This window comes from Vulpes vulpes, chromosome 7 (assembly GCF_048418805.1).
Source record: "Vulpes vulpes isolate BD-2025 chromosome 7, VulVul3, whole genome shotgun sequence".
Taxonomy (NCBI): Eukaryota; Metazoa; Chordata; class Mammalia; order Carnivora; family Canidae; genus Vulpes; species Vulpes vulpes.
In genome coordinates, this window is record NC_132786.1 from 78,517,553 (window position 1) to 78,532,582 (window position 15,030).

At 34.5% G+C, this 15,030-nt stretch overlaps 1 protein-coding gene across 9 annotated transcripts in view; it reads left to right on the forward strand.

Annotated features, from left to right (window-relative positions):
- DMTF1 (cyclin D binding myb like transcription factor 1) overlaps nucleotides 1-15,030 on the forward strand; it is a 44,140-nt gene that overhangs the window by 16,875 nt on the left and 12,235 nt on the right. For 7 of the 9 annotated variants that reach the window (XM_026018671.2, XM_026018672.2, XM_072764170.1 and 4 more), the window contains 6 exons: nucleotides 2,196-2,290; nucleotides 5,406-5,520; nucleotides 6,806-6,882; nucleotides 11,583-11,740; nucleotides 12,884-12,916; nucleotides 13,782-13,891. In XM_026018671.2, the coding sequence (XP_025874456.1) occupies nucleotides 2,196-2,290; nucleotides 5,406-5,520; nucleotides 6,806-6,882; nucleotides 11,583-11,740; nucleotides 12,884-12,916; nucleotides 13,782-13,891 (588 nt within the window). The remainder of the gene's footprint in view (nucleotides 1-2,195; nucleotides 2,291-5,405; nucleotides 5,521-6,805; nucleotides 6,883-11,582; nucleotides 11,741-12,883; nucleotides 12,917-13,781; nucleotides 13,892-15,030) is intronic. The other 2 variants (XM_072764171.1, XM_072764172.1) reach the window with 1 other exon arrangement.

A 15,030-nucleotide genomic window follows, 5' to 3' on the forward strand; every position in this document is an offset into this window, starting at 1 on the left:
GTCTTTTAGTAAAACCACAACCCTGGTTAAATCTGTCTGCCTATTTATGTCTATACTGGCACAGCTAATTGAAAAACAGCACAAGCAAGCTGAGTGATCTTACTTTAAACTCATGATCATTAACTTGAAGTGGGCTCATACTGTTGCCTGCCAGCTATGCCACACTTACCAAATGGATGATTTTTCTCCCACTCAGTGATGACTGTCATAAACTCCTGAAACTTCTAGTATTTTCTCCACCTTTGTTCCTCTCAGCAGATAACCTTGTTTCTACTTACTGAGAAAATTGAAGTAGAACAAGTTCCTGCAAAATTCCACTACAACAAATACATATCCACATGTAGCTATGTCCATACATTCTCTCTTTTCTGCTAAGGCCGACCCTTTGCTTTACTAGATTGCATCCCTTTTACCTACTCAAGGACATCGTTGCAGCATTTCTTTCCTGTCTCCTCTGAATCATCAGTTTTTTATTCTCTACTGGATCATTCCCATAGGCGTTACTAACATACTATAATATCTTCTTTAAAATAAAAACTCCACTCCGTAAGAAGCAGTATATTATTGCTGCGAGAGCACCGCGCTTCCAGCTCTCTCCAGAGCCTGTGGGTGGCCGGCGCCTTCCGGAAGATTCTTAAGGCTCCGTAAAATAAAAACTCCGATTTGCCCACTTTAGGCTCCCATCTAACTGCTCTCCTTCCTTTAGAGCAGAATACTTTGAAAGAATTGATCACTTACCTCCATTTCTTCTTTCATTCTTCCTTAAACCCACTCCAGTCAGGGTTTCACCTCTAACAATTCACCAAAACTGTTCTTCCCAGGTCTACTGAGACTATCATGCTGCTACGGCCAGTGGTGGTTATTGTTTGTTTTAGTCTTTGTCATATTTACTTGATCTGTCCACACTTTTTGACAATATTTATCACTCTGCAACATTTTGTCATTTGATTTCTAAGGAACACTTTCCTCTAGTTTTTTTCTACCTTAATATGTGTGCCTTTTGAGTCTCTTATACTGTTCACATCTCCCCAGGCTCTAAATTGCAGTAGTCCAGGACTCAGTTCTTAAGTTGCTTCTGTTTTGTTTTCTTTCTCTCCCTAGAATTCATGGTTTTAAAACCTATCTCAGGTAATGATGCCCAGATTTATTCCATTCCAGACTTCATCTTAATTCCAGATGTTTAATCTCAAACTAGTATGTTTAAATCCAAGCTCCTGAAACTTCTTAAATTCTAAAATTTGATTCTTCTATGCTCTTCCCCATTTCGTTAATGGAAGATACATTCATCCAATAGCTCAGATTTTTGAAACTTTAATAACATCCTTGACTTTTCAGTTTCTTTCGTATTTGGTTTATCCGCAAATCCTTTTGGTTCCCAAATCAAAATATATCCACAATTTGAACTACTCATCACCTTCACTTGCTTCAGCCCTTGTCCAAGTCACTGACTTCTCTTACTTGGATTACTGAATTAGCCTCTTAACTGATTTCCCTGCAGCCCCTCTTGCCCTTCAGGTTGTTGTCTGCTTAGGAGCCAGAGCGAGCCTATTAAAATAAAAGTCAGTCAATTAAAGCCAAAGTCTTTACATTGCCCTTCAAGTCTCCACACGACATCTTTATGTTCCTGTTCTGTCTTCTGTAGCCACTCTGTCTTCCTTGCCATTCCTTTGAACAGTCCAGATGTGCCTCTATCTCAGTCTTTGCCCTTGGCTTTCCCTCTGCATGAAGTGCTCCTCTTTAAGATACCTATTAACTAGCTCCTTTTCTCACTTGCGTCTAGCTCTTGTTTACTTTTCCTGGCCTGCTATCTAAAATTTCAGTCCCCACATCCAATACATTCTCTTTTCTGCCTTATTTTTTTCTCATTAGTTATCAACATTTGACATAATATGTTCATTTTGTGTCTTCCTTACTAGAATAGAAGCACCATGAAGTCAAGATTTTGTTTCATTTGCTTACTGCTGTCTTCCCATTACCCATTACCAAAAAAATTACACACTTGGTGTGTGTGATTAGGCACACAATAAATTTTTGTTAAATATATGTGTATTTGTTAAATGTATATATGTGGGCTTAATTGGCAAGGAATGTGTTAGGAAATGAGATGGTCACATATTTTTTTTCCCATGGATTTTTTTTTTTTAATAATTAAAACTTGTATATTCTGGAGTTGAATTGTTCTTTTTTTCTTTAAGTTTCAGAAAATGATCAGAGCTTTGAGGTGACCATGACTGCAACCACAGAGGTGGCAGATGATGAGATTACTGAGGGAACTGTGACACAGATTCAGGTATAGTGAGTCTTTTTACTGACTACAAGAGGATTATCCTTAACACATACTTTAGGTGATAAAATGATGAGAACATAATTTGACAAGATAGAATTGAGATAAGATTTATTATTTCATTCATATTTCCAGTCCCTGCATACATGAATCTCAAAATAGTAGACAAAGATAGTTTGAAAATGCATTCCCTGTAGAGTGTTTCACATCTGTTGAAACAGATGGTGCACATGCATTCATCAACTACATGGAATAATCTCACTTGAGCTATTCAATAACCTTAAGTTTATCTTAACAATTATATAAGATATTGATATAAAGCCTTTTAAGTGTTAACCCAACAGTTAATGTCTAGTAACTGATTTAGAAAGGCCACATATGTTCTCTGTTCATCTCACATAGATTTTAAACAACAGTCGTAGTCCCTTTTGGTGCCTATAGGACTAAGATACATTTTACCCTGAGTTAAGAGGTTGAATAGCAAGTAGGACTTACTGCTTTCCTTTTCTGTGAACTTCTTTGTCTCATATGAGTCATTTCTGCCAAACGTAATCAGAATTCTTCGCTCTCTTTGATAGCCTGGAGCTTAAATCTATTTTACTTTTAAGTTTATGTCTGGCTGATTGTGCCTTTCCTTTTTAGTATCTTGTCCTTTTGCTTCATTTCTTTATTTAAAAAAATATTTTTGAAGTAGATACTAGAGACATTATGTCATTATTTTTCTTATGTGAAGTATCACAATGACCCTTCAATTAAGTGTAAGAGTTACGAGGTGATATATAACATCAAAGACTAAGGACATCTCAGGTGGGTGCACTGTGAACCTTTTTCAACAGGAAGCTTTACAGTGATTCCAGAATGACAGGATTTTTAGAGGAGTAAGTCTTTCATGTGCTTCAAACAGTATTGAGCCTGGCTAGAGATCCTCATAATCTGCTCTTGGATTTCAGTGGGTGATTTGGAAGGAATTTTTTCCAAGTCCTCTGAAGCCATAGAACACATTCTTCAAAATGGGGCTTGTCAGATTCATTCCAATTCAAAGAATGTATAGTCTCACTTCAATTCTGTTTTGAAGAATTGAAATCTCACTTCAATTCTAGTAAAAATAGCTGTGTATATATACGTGTGTGATTTGGTTTACAACTTGTTAAAAGACTGGGCAGTGTCAGTATTAGACAAATTATAGGGTGGTTTTGTTTGGGTTATTTCTTTAGAGTTAATGAGTTAATAATTTGCTGTTGGCCTCTTGGTTTGTTATTACCAGGTTAGTGAATGAAGAACATTTAATAATTTCTAATAGCTGTTTCATAAGAATACCGTTAGGTCGTGAGTTCGTGAGTGGAAGCATAGTTCAGAGTTCAGAACTAGTCTGCTTTTCGCTGTGCTCTGTGTCAAAGCAGGTGTAATTATTTCGCATATTGTAGCAATTGATGTACTAGTTCCATTTCAGCAATGGGAGATGCTTGAAAAGTAATTAGAAACTAAAAAAGGTTCAGAGAGTGAGCTGTATATTCTAGACTCACTTTGGGAAATAGTGATTTTATTCTTTTAACCAGGTGATTAACATATAAGAGAAGGTCATCTCAGGAGAATATTTTCTACATTACATTTCTTAACAGTGGGTATTATTTTTATCAAAGTCTTTCACAGAAATCTGTATCACCCTTGAAGAATAACCTCTGTGTGTCAAATCTTAGACAATTGGGATCTTCAGAATATGAGAGGCCTTAGATATTACTTGTCTAGTCTTCTCCATTTTCACCTTTATAAAGGTAGCCTCTTGATCTTTTAAAAAAAAATCTATCTATATATATATGTATATATATATGTGTAAAACGTATGACACATAAACACAGGATTACAAAACTTTTCATACTTGTTCCAGTGACTTTAGCCTTTTGCGCATGGATTTAATTAAGAACAGCACTCTCTTGAATACAAGATATTCATTACTCCCAGATATAAAAATAACATAGGTGACAGTGGAAATGTGGCATTTCTCGTGTTCACTGACAGCTTCTCTCTTTCCAAGTAGGATAATTTCAGTTCCTCTTGAAATTAGAAATTTAATTTCTGCCTATTCAATAAATAGTCCAGTGTCTGTTAGGACTTCCCTCTGGCCAGTGACATAGCGTACTTGATCTAGTCAACTGAAATTGAACTTCATTGAGTGGCCACTAGCGTGTGACTCTCCTCCTGGTCTGCCTATGACAGATGGACTTATCCCTGAAATGGTGTCACGGTTGCCACATCTTCCTGATTCACACTATAGCTGTATCTAACCCAAGGCACCAGCTCTCTTAAGCGGCTTTAGTTCCTACAGAATTCGTTAGATTAGGTATGTCTGTAATTGAAAATATACCGGGTGTGATAATTGCATACATGTACTGAAAGCCACTGAATTGTATACTTTAAAGGGTGAGTTTTATGGTATGTGAATTATATCTCAAAAAGCTGTTAGTTTTTAACTCTACATTTCTTGATAAAGACTGCTTTAGCTACAATAATAATAAAAAAAAGGAATACCATATAGTTCTTTGATAAGAAGGTACATTGATGAGGTTAGGAACCAGTTTTAGAGATTAGTGAAAATAAATTTGTCAGTAAAAAATAAGCAGACCTTGATTTTGTAGTGTCTTTTGATTTGGCCTGTTAATCCTTTAAATTTAACCAAGAGATTACATTACAGATGATTATATATTTAGTCAGCAAACTACCTATGAGGACATGAACAGTCATGATATTCAATCAAAGCATTTCCATTTTATTGTATGTATGAGCTCATTTTACATATCTAAATATACGTATGGCTTTAGATATCTTATATTGGTTTAAGTACTTAATGGAATCTTAGTTATTCTATAAATTCAGGCCACTACTACGGAGTTATTAAACAAAGGCCATATTTTGTTAGGCAGTTTTGTTTTCAAATTACCGTAATAAAAACAAAAAAATATTTGTTTTTCTATAAATTGAACTTGTTTTTACTATATCTAAAGCAAATGAATTCCGTATTACTATATTAGAGTTTTATAATGTTTAGTATTGCAAAGAAAATGAATCAGGTTGTATTAAATCAACCTATACTTTTTTTTCTTTTTTTTACCTTTACTTCCTCAAGATTCTACAGAATGAACAACTAGATGAAATATCCCCCTTGGGTAATGAGGAAGTTTCAGCAGTTAGCCAAGCATGGTTTACAACTAAAGAAGATAAGGATTCTCTGACTAACAAAGGTAAAATATATTTTAAATTCTAGTGTCCATTGGGAATAAATGGAGATAAAAAGAACTTATAGTCATCAGGATTTTGATGATTTCATAATTGTGATTGAGTAGTTACAATAATTGAGTTTTTGTAATTGTTTAACTTTGGCTCTGAAGGAGACCATGAAACCAACATTAATTTTTTAATAATTGATCATAACTTCTCTGAGATGCAGTAAATTATAAACAGATGCACAGTGGTAGCATTTAAAAGAAAGTATAGTTGCTGCACAAAGACTTGAATGGGAAGTCAAGTCTTTTCAGAGATCTAACTTTGGCCTGATAAGCAGCTTAGAAGATTAAAGTGTTTATAGAGCTATGGAGTTCATAAGGATTGGTAGGGAGCTGTTATAAGAAAGTGGGGGTTGTGTGTACACCACTCTGAAGTAAGAAAAGGAAGCAAAAGTAAGTAAATTGATTGTTTTCAACCACTGCATAGTAAATACTCATTTTGATTATATAATTCACTTGATATCCAACATATTATTTTTACCTTGTCCTAGGATCTTTTGTGTGTTCTCTTGCCCATAAAATATATTATTTCCATTGATAATTTTTCAGACAGTTTTGAGCATGATTTGGTTCTTTAATTTTCATGTCTTTTTAGCATGCCTTTATTGCTCAAAGAATAAGACATACAACTGAGAAGAAGTAATAGTTTTTCAGTCTTTTACTAATTATTGTCTTTATTTAATAGAATCAATTGTATCCGGTTTTTTTGTTTTGTTTTGTTTTGTTTTTTTATTTTATTTTAGAGAAGAGGAAAGAGTGAGAGGGAAGGGAAGGGCAAAGAGAGAGGGAGAGACCAAATCTCAAGCCGACTCTGGTCTGAGCGCAGAGCCTGATTCAGGGCTCGATCTCATGACCCAGAGATTATGACCTGACCTGAAAGCAAGAGTTGGACACTTAACTGACTGAGCCTCCCAGGTGTCCCAGAATCAAATGTATTCTTAAAAACAAGGTGTTACAGGGCCCCTGGCTGACTCAGTCAGTAGAGCATTTGACTCTTGATCTCAGGGTCATGAGTTCAAGCCTCACATTGGGCACAGGGCCTTAGAATAAAAGAGGTTACAGACAATTAAAATACTTAAAAGAGGTTGCAAAAATAACTCCCTGGGATCTTTCAGATTTCAGATAAACAAGAAATTAGCTACATTTTATTCCCTCAGATAATTTATTTAATCGCATAGCAAACTTTAGTATCTTATTCCTCTTGAGGGATAACATTTTCTATAACATCTGTTTTTCTTTAAAGGACATAAATGGAAACAGGGGATGTGGTCTAAGGAAGAAATTGATATTTTGATGAACAATATTGAACGCTATTTAAAGGTATTTTATGGCGTATTTTTTTTGTTTCACGAATTTTTCATTGCCAATTGCAAAAATTATCACAGCATCATTGTATGTACTTATTAGGAGCTTTGCAGTAATTTCTGTAATGGATGATTGGCTAATATGTATGTTATAGCTTCATAATTGTAAGGTGTATGATTATAGTATATTTTAAAATAAATTTTGAATTCTTAGTTTACAATAGCTTTACTGCTTTAGGAAACACCTGAAGTTTAGACAAAATCCTAAAAGCTTTTCAGAATCTTAAAGCCCTGTCTTTACAAGCAGCCTATAAAAGAGTTTAAGCTTATATTGTCTGAAGCCTAATATACACATCTTCTTTGAGTGAACTTATGACATGAGAGTCTTCCTCTTTTTTTAAAAAAAAATTAATAATTTAGTTCGTTTTCATATTGAGGCCTATTTGCTGTTAGCTAAGTCATTCTTTTCATTAAATGTCTCTTGAACATAGTGTTTTTGAAGTACTGGAGATGTGAATTGCCATAACCCATGGTATTGCCTTTTTAAAAACCTTTTTAAAAACCAGCAGTTGATTTGGGAATGTTGAAAGCAAGTAAAAAATAATACAAGGCTTTGTACCCTTGAGTGATACATGCTGTGAATTCTGCATGAGATTGGAGAAGGAAGAATATGTTCTTAGGGTTAGGACAGTTATGGAAAATATTGGAAGAACAGGATTTGAGTGGAGTCTTAACAGGAATAGAGCTTTGCTAGCGTGGGGCCGGAGGGAACAGCATGAGCAAATGCTGAGCACCAAGGAGTCAGAAATGAAACCCAGAGCACATTAAGTTAGCCCCTTTAACTTGAACTGAATAATTAGCCTTTGGAAACTTGACTGTGAAGTCCAGTCCTATAGGAAATGAGAAAAACAGGTAACTTAGTTGAGTGAGGGATTGGTGGAGTAGGTCTGTGCTCTTCTCAAGGAAATATTTCCAATGATTTGTTTATCATTCCCTTAAAGGAGTTAGTGCATGTTTGAAAAACAGACCATAGCATTTTTTGGGAATGGGAGGTGTACAGTATTTATTTAGCCATTCTCCTATTGTTTGATACTTAGGTTGTTTATATAATTTTTAACTATTATACATACATTGCTGCCTAGAGTGTCCACATTCTTAAGCTTAATTTTAACCTGCATTCTTCCCAAGCAAAGCTCTGTAAATTATAAAGAGTAAATTAAAAACTTCAGTTCTAGGGCTGGGTGGCTGTCGGGTTAAGTGTCTGCCTTTGGGTCAGGGCATGATCCCAGGGATTGAGGCCTTCGCTGGGGAGCCTATTTCTTCCTCTCCCTCTGCTGCTTTCCCTGCTTATGCTTGCTCTCTCTGCCAAATAAATAAATAAAATCTTAAAAAAACAACAACCCTTTAGTTCTTTGTTAATGAATAAAGATCCTTCTCACCAAACTAATTTTTTAAAGAGAAACACATATACAATGACCACTGAAAAACGTATTCAGAAGTGTATTAAAGTTATCCACTGGTCACATACACTTTAGTTAAAACTTGAAAAATGCTGCAGGTTTAGATAAGGCAGTAACAAATGATAAGAACAGAGAACTTTGGGAATTAAGCTGATTTGTTGTCTGGAGAATTGGAATGGATGGTTTCCAAGGACCCCTTCAACTCTGATTAAAGAGTGGGAATGCGACTGAAATTTGAGACCTTGTAGAGGATCATTTCACTTGACCAGATAAGAGTAGTTAAAGACTTTAAACGACAGTGGTGGAAGAATTGGCAGGGAAAGGGTAGATAAGCAGGTAGTCTCTCTAAGGACACCTGGTGACTGGATGTTGGGGAAGAAGGAAAAGAAGGATTCAGGAAATGAATGGGAGAATGATGAATGGATTGGCAGAAATAGGAAATGTCCAAAAAGATGTACTGATCTTGGCAAAAGATATTTTGTTTTATATTTGACCATGGTTTTTATTATGTGCTGCTGTTTAAAAAGATAGCAGAAGAATCTTTTCATCTCACTATATGGTTATCCTGCAACACAGTGTCTTTCATGTATTAGGCTTGTAAATGTTACGTTTAATTATTTGCAGAACTGGCATAAGAGAATTTTAGATTCTAAAATTAAAAACTTGGGGCACCTTGCTGGCTTAGTCAGTAGAGTGTGTGACTCTTGATCTCAGGGTCTTAAGTTCGAACTCCACATTGGGTATAGAGATTACTAAAAAAAAAAAAATTACTAAAAAAAATTTAGAAACTTTTTACTGTGAAGGGTTTTTTTATACATTCAAGAGAATGGATAAAATGCATATCAATGTAATTTCATTTCTTTAATTGGCTTCTGTTATTTATTGTGGTTTTATGATCCATACCCTGCTGACTTTTTATAGCTCTATTTCATTATGCTAGTATATATACTGTAGTAACCCATGTGCAGTTAATGGTCATTTGGGGTCTTTTTAGTTTTTTTTATATTAATTTGTACAAATCTGATGGATGTAAATGGTATTTTATTTTGGATTTAATTTGTATTCCTCTGATTACATAATCTTATATGTTTAGTCGCCACTTTTTATGTTTCCTCTTTGAAATTCCTATTTGTGTTTTTAATCAGTTTTTCTCTGGGGTTATCTTTTTCATTTTCTAGACACTCTTAATGTATGCTGGATACTAATGGCCTTTTGTTTATTTGTAGGACAGGTATTTTGTCCCAATTCAGTGGCCTCTCTTTTCCCTCTCTGTGGGGGTCATTTGATGAAAAAAGATTCCTCATTTCAGTATCAAAATCACCATTTTTTCCTTTTATATTTTGCATGGTTATTTAAGAAATCCTCTTCTGCCTCTAGGGCATAAAGATACTCCCCCATATATTGTCACATAAAAGTTTTAGAGTTTTACCTTTCCTGTTGATTTTTTTTTTTCCTATAGCTTTGAGATAGGGTTTCACTGTTGTTGGAGTTTTTTTTTTATACAGAAGACAGTTGTCCTACATTGCTATGGAGTGTCAGTCTTCTCCCAGTCTGCAGTGTCCATTCTGTCCCAAATCAAGCTTCCGCAGATTTGTTTCTAGGTTTTCTAATTTGTTCCCAGGTTCTGTTTGTTGATACTTGCACTAGTATAGATAGCACAGTCTTCAGAAGTCATAGCATCTGATGGGGCAAGTCTCTTTATTTATGAATATCTTGGTTGATTTTGTCCCTTAGCTTTTCCATTACAAATTTAGAATCAAGTTGCAGAGAATGGAAAACTGTTGGCATTTTTATTGGGGCTGCACTGAATCTGTACATCAATTTGAGGGTAATTAACATCTATACAGTATTCCATCTTCCGACTGAGAACATTATATACCTTCCATTGTAGTGGGTTCCTCCTTAATTCCTTTTGATAGTTTGTTTTCCTCCAAAAAGGACTTGCCTTAGATTTAGTCCTGTTGCTTTTAATTTTGATGTTACTGTAAATGGGAACTTTTAAACTTTTTTATGATCTTTGTATAGAGATGCAAATCACTTTTATATTGATTTTGTAACCAGTAGACTCGCTAAATACTGTTTAAGTTTCTACATACGTAACATCTGTGATTTTTCCTTTTCAGTCTATACTTTTTATATATTTTCTTTTATCAGATTATCAGTAAATCCAAACTTGATAGGAGTGTAATCCCATATGAATGCTCTATGTTATGAATGCTCTTTCCACATCTATAGAGATTAACATTTTCCATAAGTTTAATAATACTGTAATAATAATAATTAGTAATTTTTCTGAAGTTAACACAGAATTCCTGGAATAAGCTCACTTTTCATATTGACTGCTAACCTTTTTATACATTGCTGAGTTCAGTGTGCTCAATATTTTAGGGACTGGGGATCTGTGTTACTCAATGAGCTTACCTAAAAATTCTTCTCTGAAACTGTCTTGTCTGATTTTGCTATTGAGGTTATGCTAGCCTAATAAAATGAATGAGGAAATGTCCCCCTGTTTTTCTATACCCTAGAATAGTTTAAAATCAGAATTCTGTTTCTCTTGATTGTTTAGTAGGATTTACCTGTAAAGTCATGTGGATCTGGTATTTCCATTGTGAGAAAATTATTAATAACTGATTAAATTTTCTTGGTGGTCTGTGCTTATTAGATTTTCTATCTCTTCCTGATTCTGTTTTGGTAAGTTGACTTTTCCAGGAGTTTATTCATTTTATGTAACTTTTCAATTTTTTTGCCATAGAATTTTCATAATGTTCAGTTCTCTAATCTCTTTAACATCTCTACTTAGGCTCCATTTTTTCATTTCCAATATTGTTTTGTCTTTTAGTCTTGCCATAGTCTATCTTTTCATATTTTATTAGTCCTAATGAGTTTTTTCAGAGAACCGTTATTTAGCTTTGCTTGTCATTTCTGTTATTTATTTGATTCCTAGGTCCATTAATTTTGTTCTTATGATTCTTTTCTACTTTCTTTAAATATTAACTTTTTATAATTTTGAAAGGGGTTGACACAACTTGACTTTATTGAATTTAATACAATTAATTTCTGGAACATTTAAGTATCACTTTGTTATCTCTTGAAACATTTTAAAGTTTATATTTGACTTATTAATGAATTAGCAATACATTATTTTTCTAAATGCCATTGATGATCTTGAACATTAAAAAACAACTTTTAGAAAGCATAGTATATCCAAATGCATTTTACCAGAAATCCCTAAATCAAAGAAATGTAACCCATTTAGGCACGCGGAATAAAAGATGCTACAGAAATCATCTTTGAGATGTCAAAAGACGAAAGAAAAGATTTCTACAGGACTATAGCATGGGGTCTGAACCGGCCTTTGTTTGCAGTTTATAGAAGAGTGCTTCGCATGTATGATGACAGAAACCATGTGGGAAAGTATGAAAACCTGTAATGCTGCATGTTTTCACGTGATTAGGGGAAATATTTAAGGAGCAATCATTTTTAAAATATAGTTATGATCAGAACTTTAATTGGAGGCAGTTATAAATTACTGTTTGTTGTGTTAATGTTTTTTTCTCCAGGTCCATGTTATAAATATGGAAATCTCATTATAACAAGGCCTTTTAGAAATTAGTATCTCAATCACCTTATATATGTCAGATTTTAGACTTAGCTGTCTTCATACATCAAAGTCTGCTGTATAATAAAGTAACATTATAAAAAAATTATAGTGGTTAACGATTTAGTGTATGGAAAAAAACCCTCTTAAATTCATTAGTAATATTGTTCCTATTCATTTTTTGGTTAAAGCATGTATTTCTTTATACTATAGCATTTCCTAGGTTAGTGACTTTTTTTTTAAAATAAAACCAGAGTGAAAAATAACTAAATTTCTGAATATAATGCGTGGATTTCTGTTATAGGTAACATTGATTGGGAAGGCATCATCTTTTTCAATGCAATGATTCTGTAGTGTTACTGACATAGTTTTAATTTCTCTTTGGGAATTTTAGGTAGTCATAGTGTAGCTTATAAGATCATGCTTTCTAAAAAGAACATTGCATTGACTATTGAGTACTTGTCAACTAAAGAAAAAGAGCCTTTATATTGGAGCAAGAATATGGCAGATGTCCATGCATGGGTAGGGGAAATGAAGAGAATTTTTAAATTTTTTGGTGCCTTGTGAGAATATACCATAGATTTGCATTTTAGCTCTGGTTTACATAAGTGTCATTCATAAGTTTTTCAGAATAGCTATGATATTAGAGGGTCTGAAACCAGTTTTGAAATAAAGGAAGACTAAGAATAGAAGCAAGTATGCTTTAAATGTTGAATTTTCCTAGAGAAAAATGTACATTGCTCACTTTTATTATAGCTAAATGTTTTTAAAAAAGAGAAAATAAAAGCATCAGTTTTAATTTTCAGTAATTTACTTTGGAATTGGTTATTTTAAAAATATTATCAATAATGCTAAGTGACTTAGTATTTGGCTTCCTAAGTGAAATTCTGATTTTTATTAAGGTTTTTTAGTATTCTTTGTTTTAATTGATCTTTTTAAAAATGTCTTTAAATTTCTAGATATACACCTGAAGAAATTGAAAAGCTCAAGGAGTAAGTTTAAAATTTTTTTCTTTCCATGAATTCTGATAGTTGGGTTTTAACTTTTTTAGTATCTTCGTTTTTTAAACTTTTACTTTGAAAATGTCAAGAGGTTTTATTAAGCATGATTGACCATAAAAAGAACTATTCAGATCCATACCTGCACAGAGTAGCCATGCCCATAAATTTAGTCTTCTACTATTGTGAGTTGCCAAATGTGTCCTCAGACCACTAATAAGAGTTACAGAACAGATTAGATGGCCATTCTTGGTGGCCTGAAGACTAAATCTCAGGAACTTACATACCAAGATCAAAACCAGGGTTCTACATCTTAGTTTTAGAACTGCGACTTGGCAAATGTTTCACTTAATGTCTGGGTGGACTCTACCTTAAAAAGACTATTTCACAGGAGAAAATTTTGCTTTGTTGAGTGGGGCCATAAAGTATGGGTTAATGGATTGTATGGGTCGTGGAAAAAAATTGAAAGTTGATCCTCTTTATGATGGTAGCAGCTTGGGAAACTTTTTCAGTTGTCTGAGAAGAGCTTGTTAGGAGTACTCAAAAGGGTACAATCTGGGGATTGCCTGGGAAATTATGTCAGTAACCTGAGGGGAAATTTGGTCTTTTTTGAACACATATCCAAGTTACTTATTTCTTCTCTGACCCAGGAAAAAGGCAATTGCTGCCTGTTTTTTTTTCACCCACAGACAACTGTGGACCCCCAAAAAGGCCACACTTTCAAACTTTGGCTCTCAAAGTATTGCTGCCCACAACTTCCAAACCAGTCAAATGGGAAGAAGAAGAATGAAGAATAAATGATGAATTAAAAGGGAGAAAACAGTTGAACCCAATGCTGATTGGCAGACTCTTGTTTTAGGCTCCGGATAAAGCATGGCAATGACTGGGCAACAATAGGGGCGGCGCTAGGAAGAAGCGCGTCTTCCGTCAAAGATCGGTGCCGACTGATGAAGGATACTTGCAACACAGGTACTGTGAGTGCTGCTGGGGGCTGCTCCTGTCTCACTGGAGCCTCCCACCCCTGCACTTAACTGCTTTCTCTTCTGTTCTGGAAAGACATTTATCATTCACTCAAGTTCACATTTTATTTTCTAGTCTTCCTTTTTCTTCACACTTGATAGACCCAAGTAATCATTCATTTTTCTGCATTTGTGTAACATTGTTTACAGGGACACAGCTCCTCAGTTTCAGAGGTTTCAGGTGTAGCCCATTTCCATTTTGTAGCAATTCAAAACTGTGCCAGTGGGGAGAGCACTTATTACTAAGGCTTATATCCAGGAAGTAGTTTTAATTTAAGCCCATCTAACTGTTGAGCTTCTGTTAACAACAGCTTATCAACTCATGTTTATAAAAAACTTGAGTTCAGGCAGATCCCAACGTAAGTTATCTTCTAATGCTGTGGCTGTTTTGCTTATTTCAAACAAGTAAGTATATTTTTCCATACAACAAAGCTTGTCATTAGTGTTTTAGTCTCTAGTCCAGACCACAAATACCTATTTAATGTTTAATATATATAAACATACTAATGATACTATTAAGCCTAACCTTTGTGACCAGCAACCGTATTGAGGCTCTGGTACTAACTCTCATATAACCTTTGAGCCTCAATTTCCTCTCAAATAAAGAGGTTAGAAGAGGTGATCTCATAGTTTCCTGTTAGCCCTAAAATTCTCTAAAGGAGCCACAATCTGTGCTCAGTCTTTGAATAAGAAAAATAGTTCTCAAGGTAAGCTTATGCTTCCAGGGTATGTATTTTCTTTTTTCTCTTCCCTACCCTGCTAACGTGGAACCGGGAGTATTTCCCTCTTAACCATTTCACCAGCACTATGACCTGCAAGACACTGAAAACATAAATTCCACCAATTCTGTCATTCCATGATTCATGACAGCTTAGTCAATGAAGCAGGAATAGGAAGGAGCTCTAGATTTAGGATGGGACCCCAGGGTTTTATATTAGGCACTGTGAATACAGAACCCCTTTTATTGCCCTGACTTTGCCTTGAATATTGGTATCCACAACTGTGCCTAGCACATAACGGACATTCAGTAAATATTTGTTCAATAAATGAATCCCTGATGTAAGCACACAGCTCTTCTGAAATTTTCTA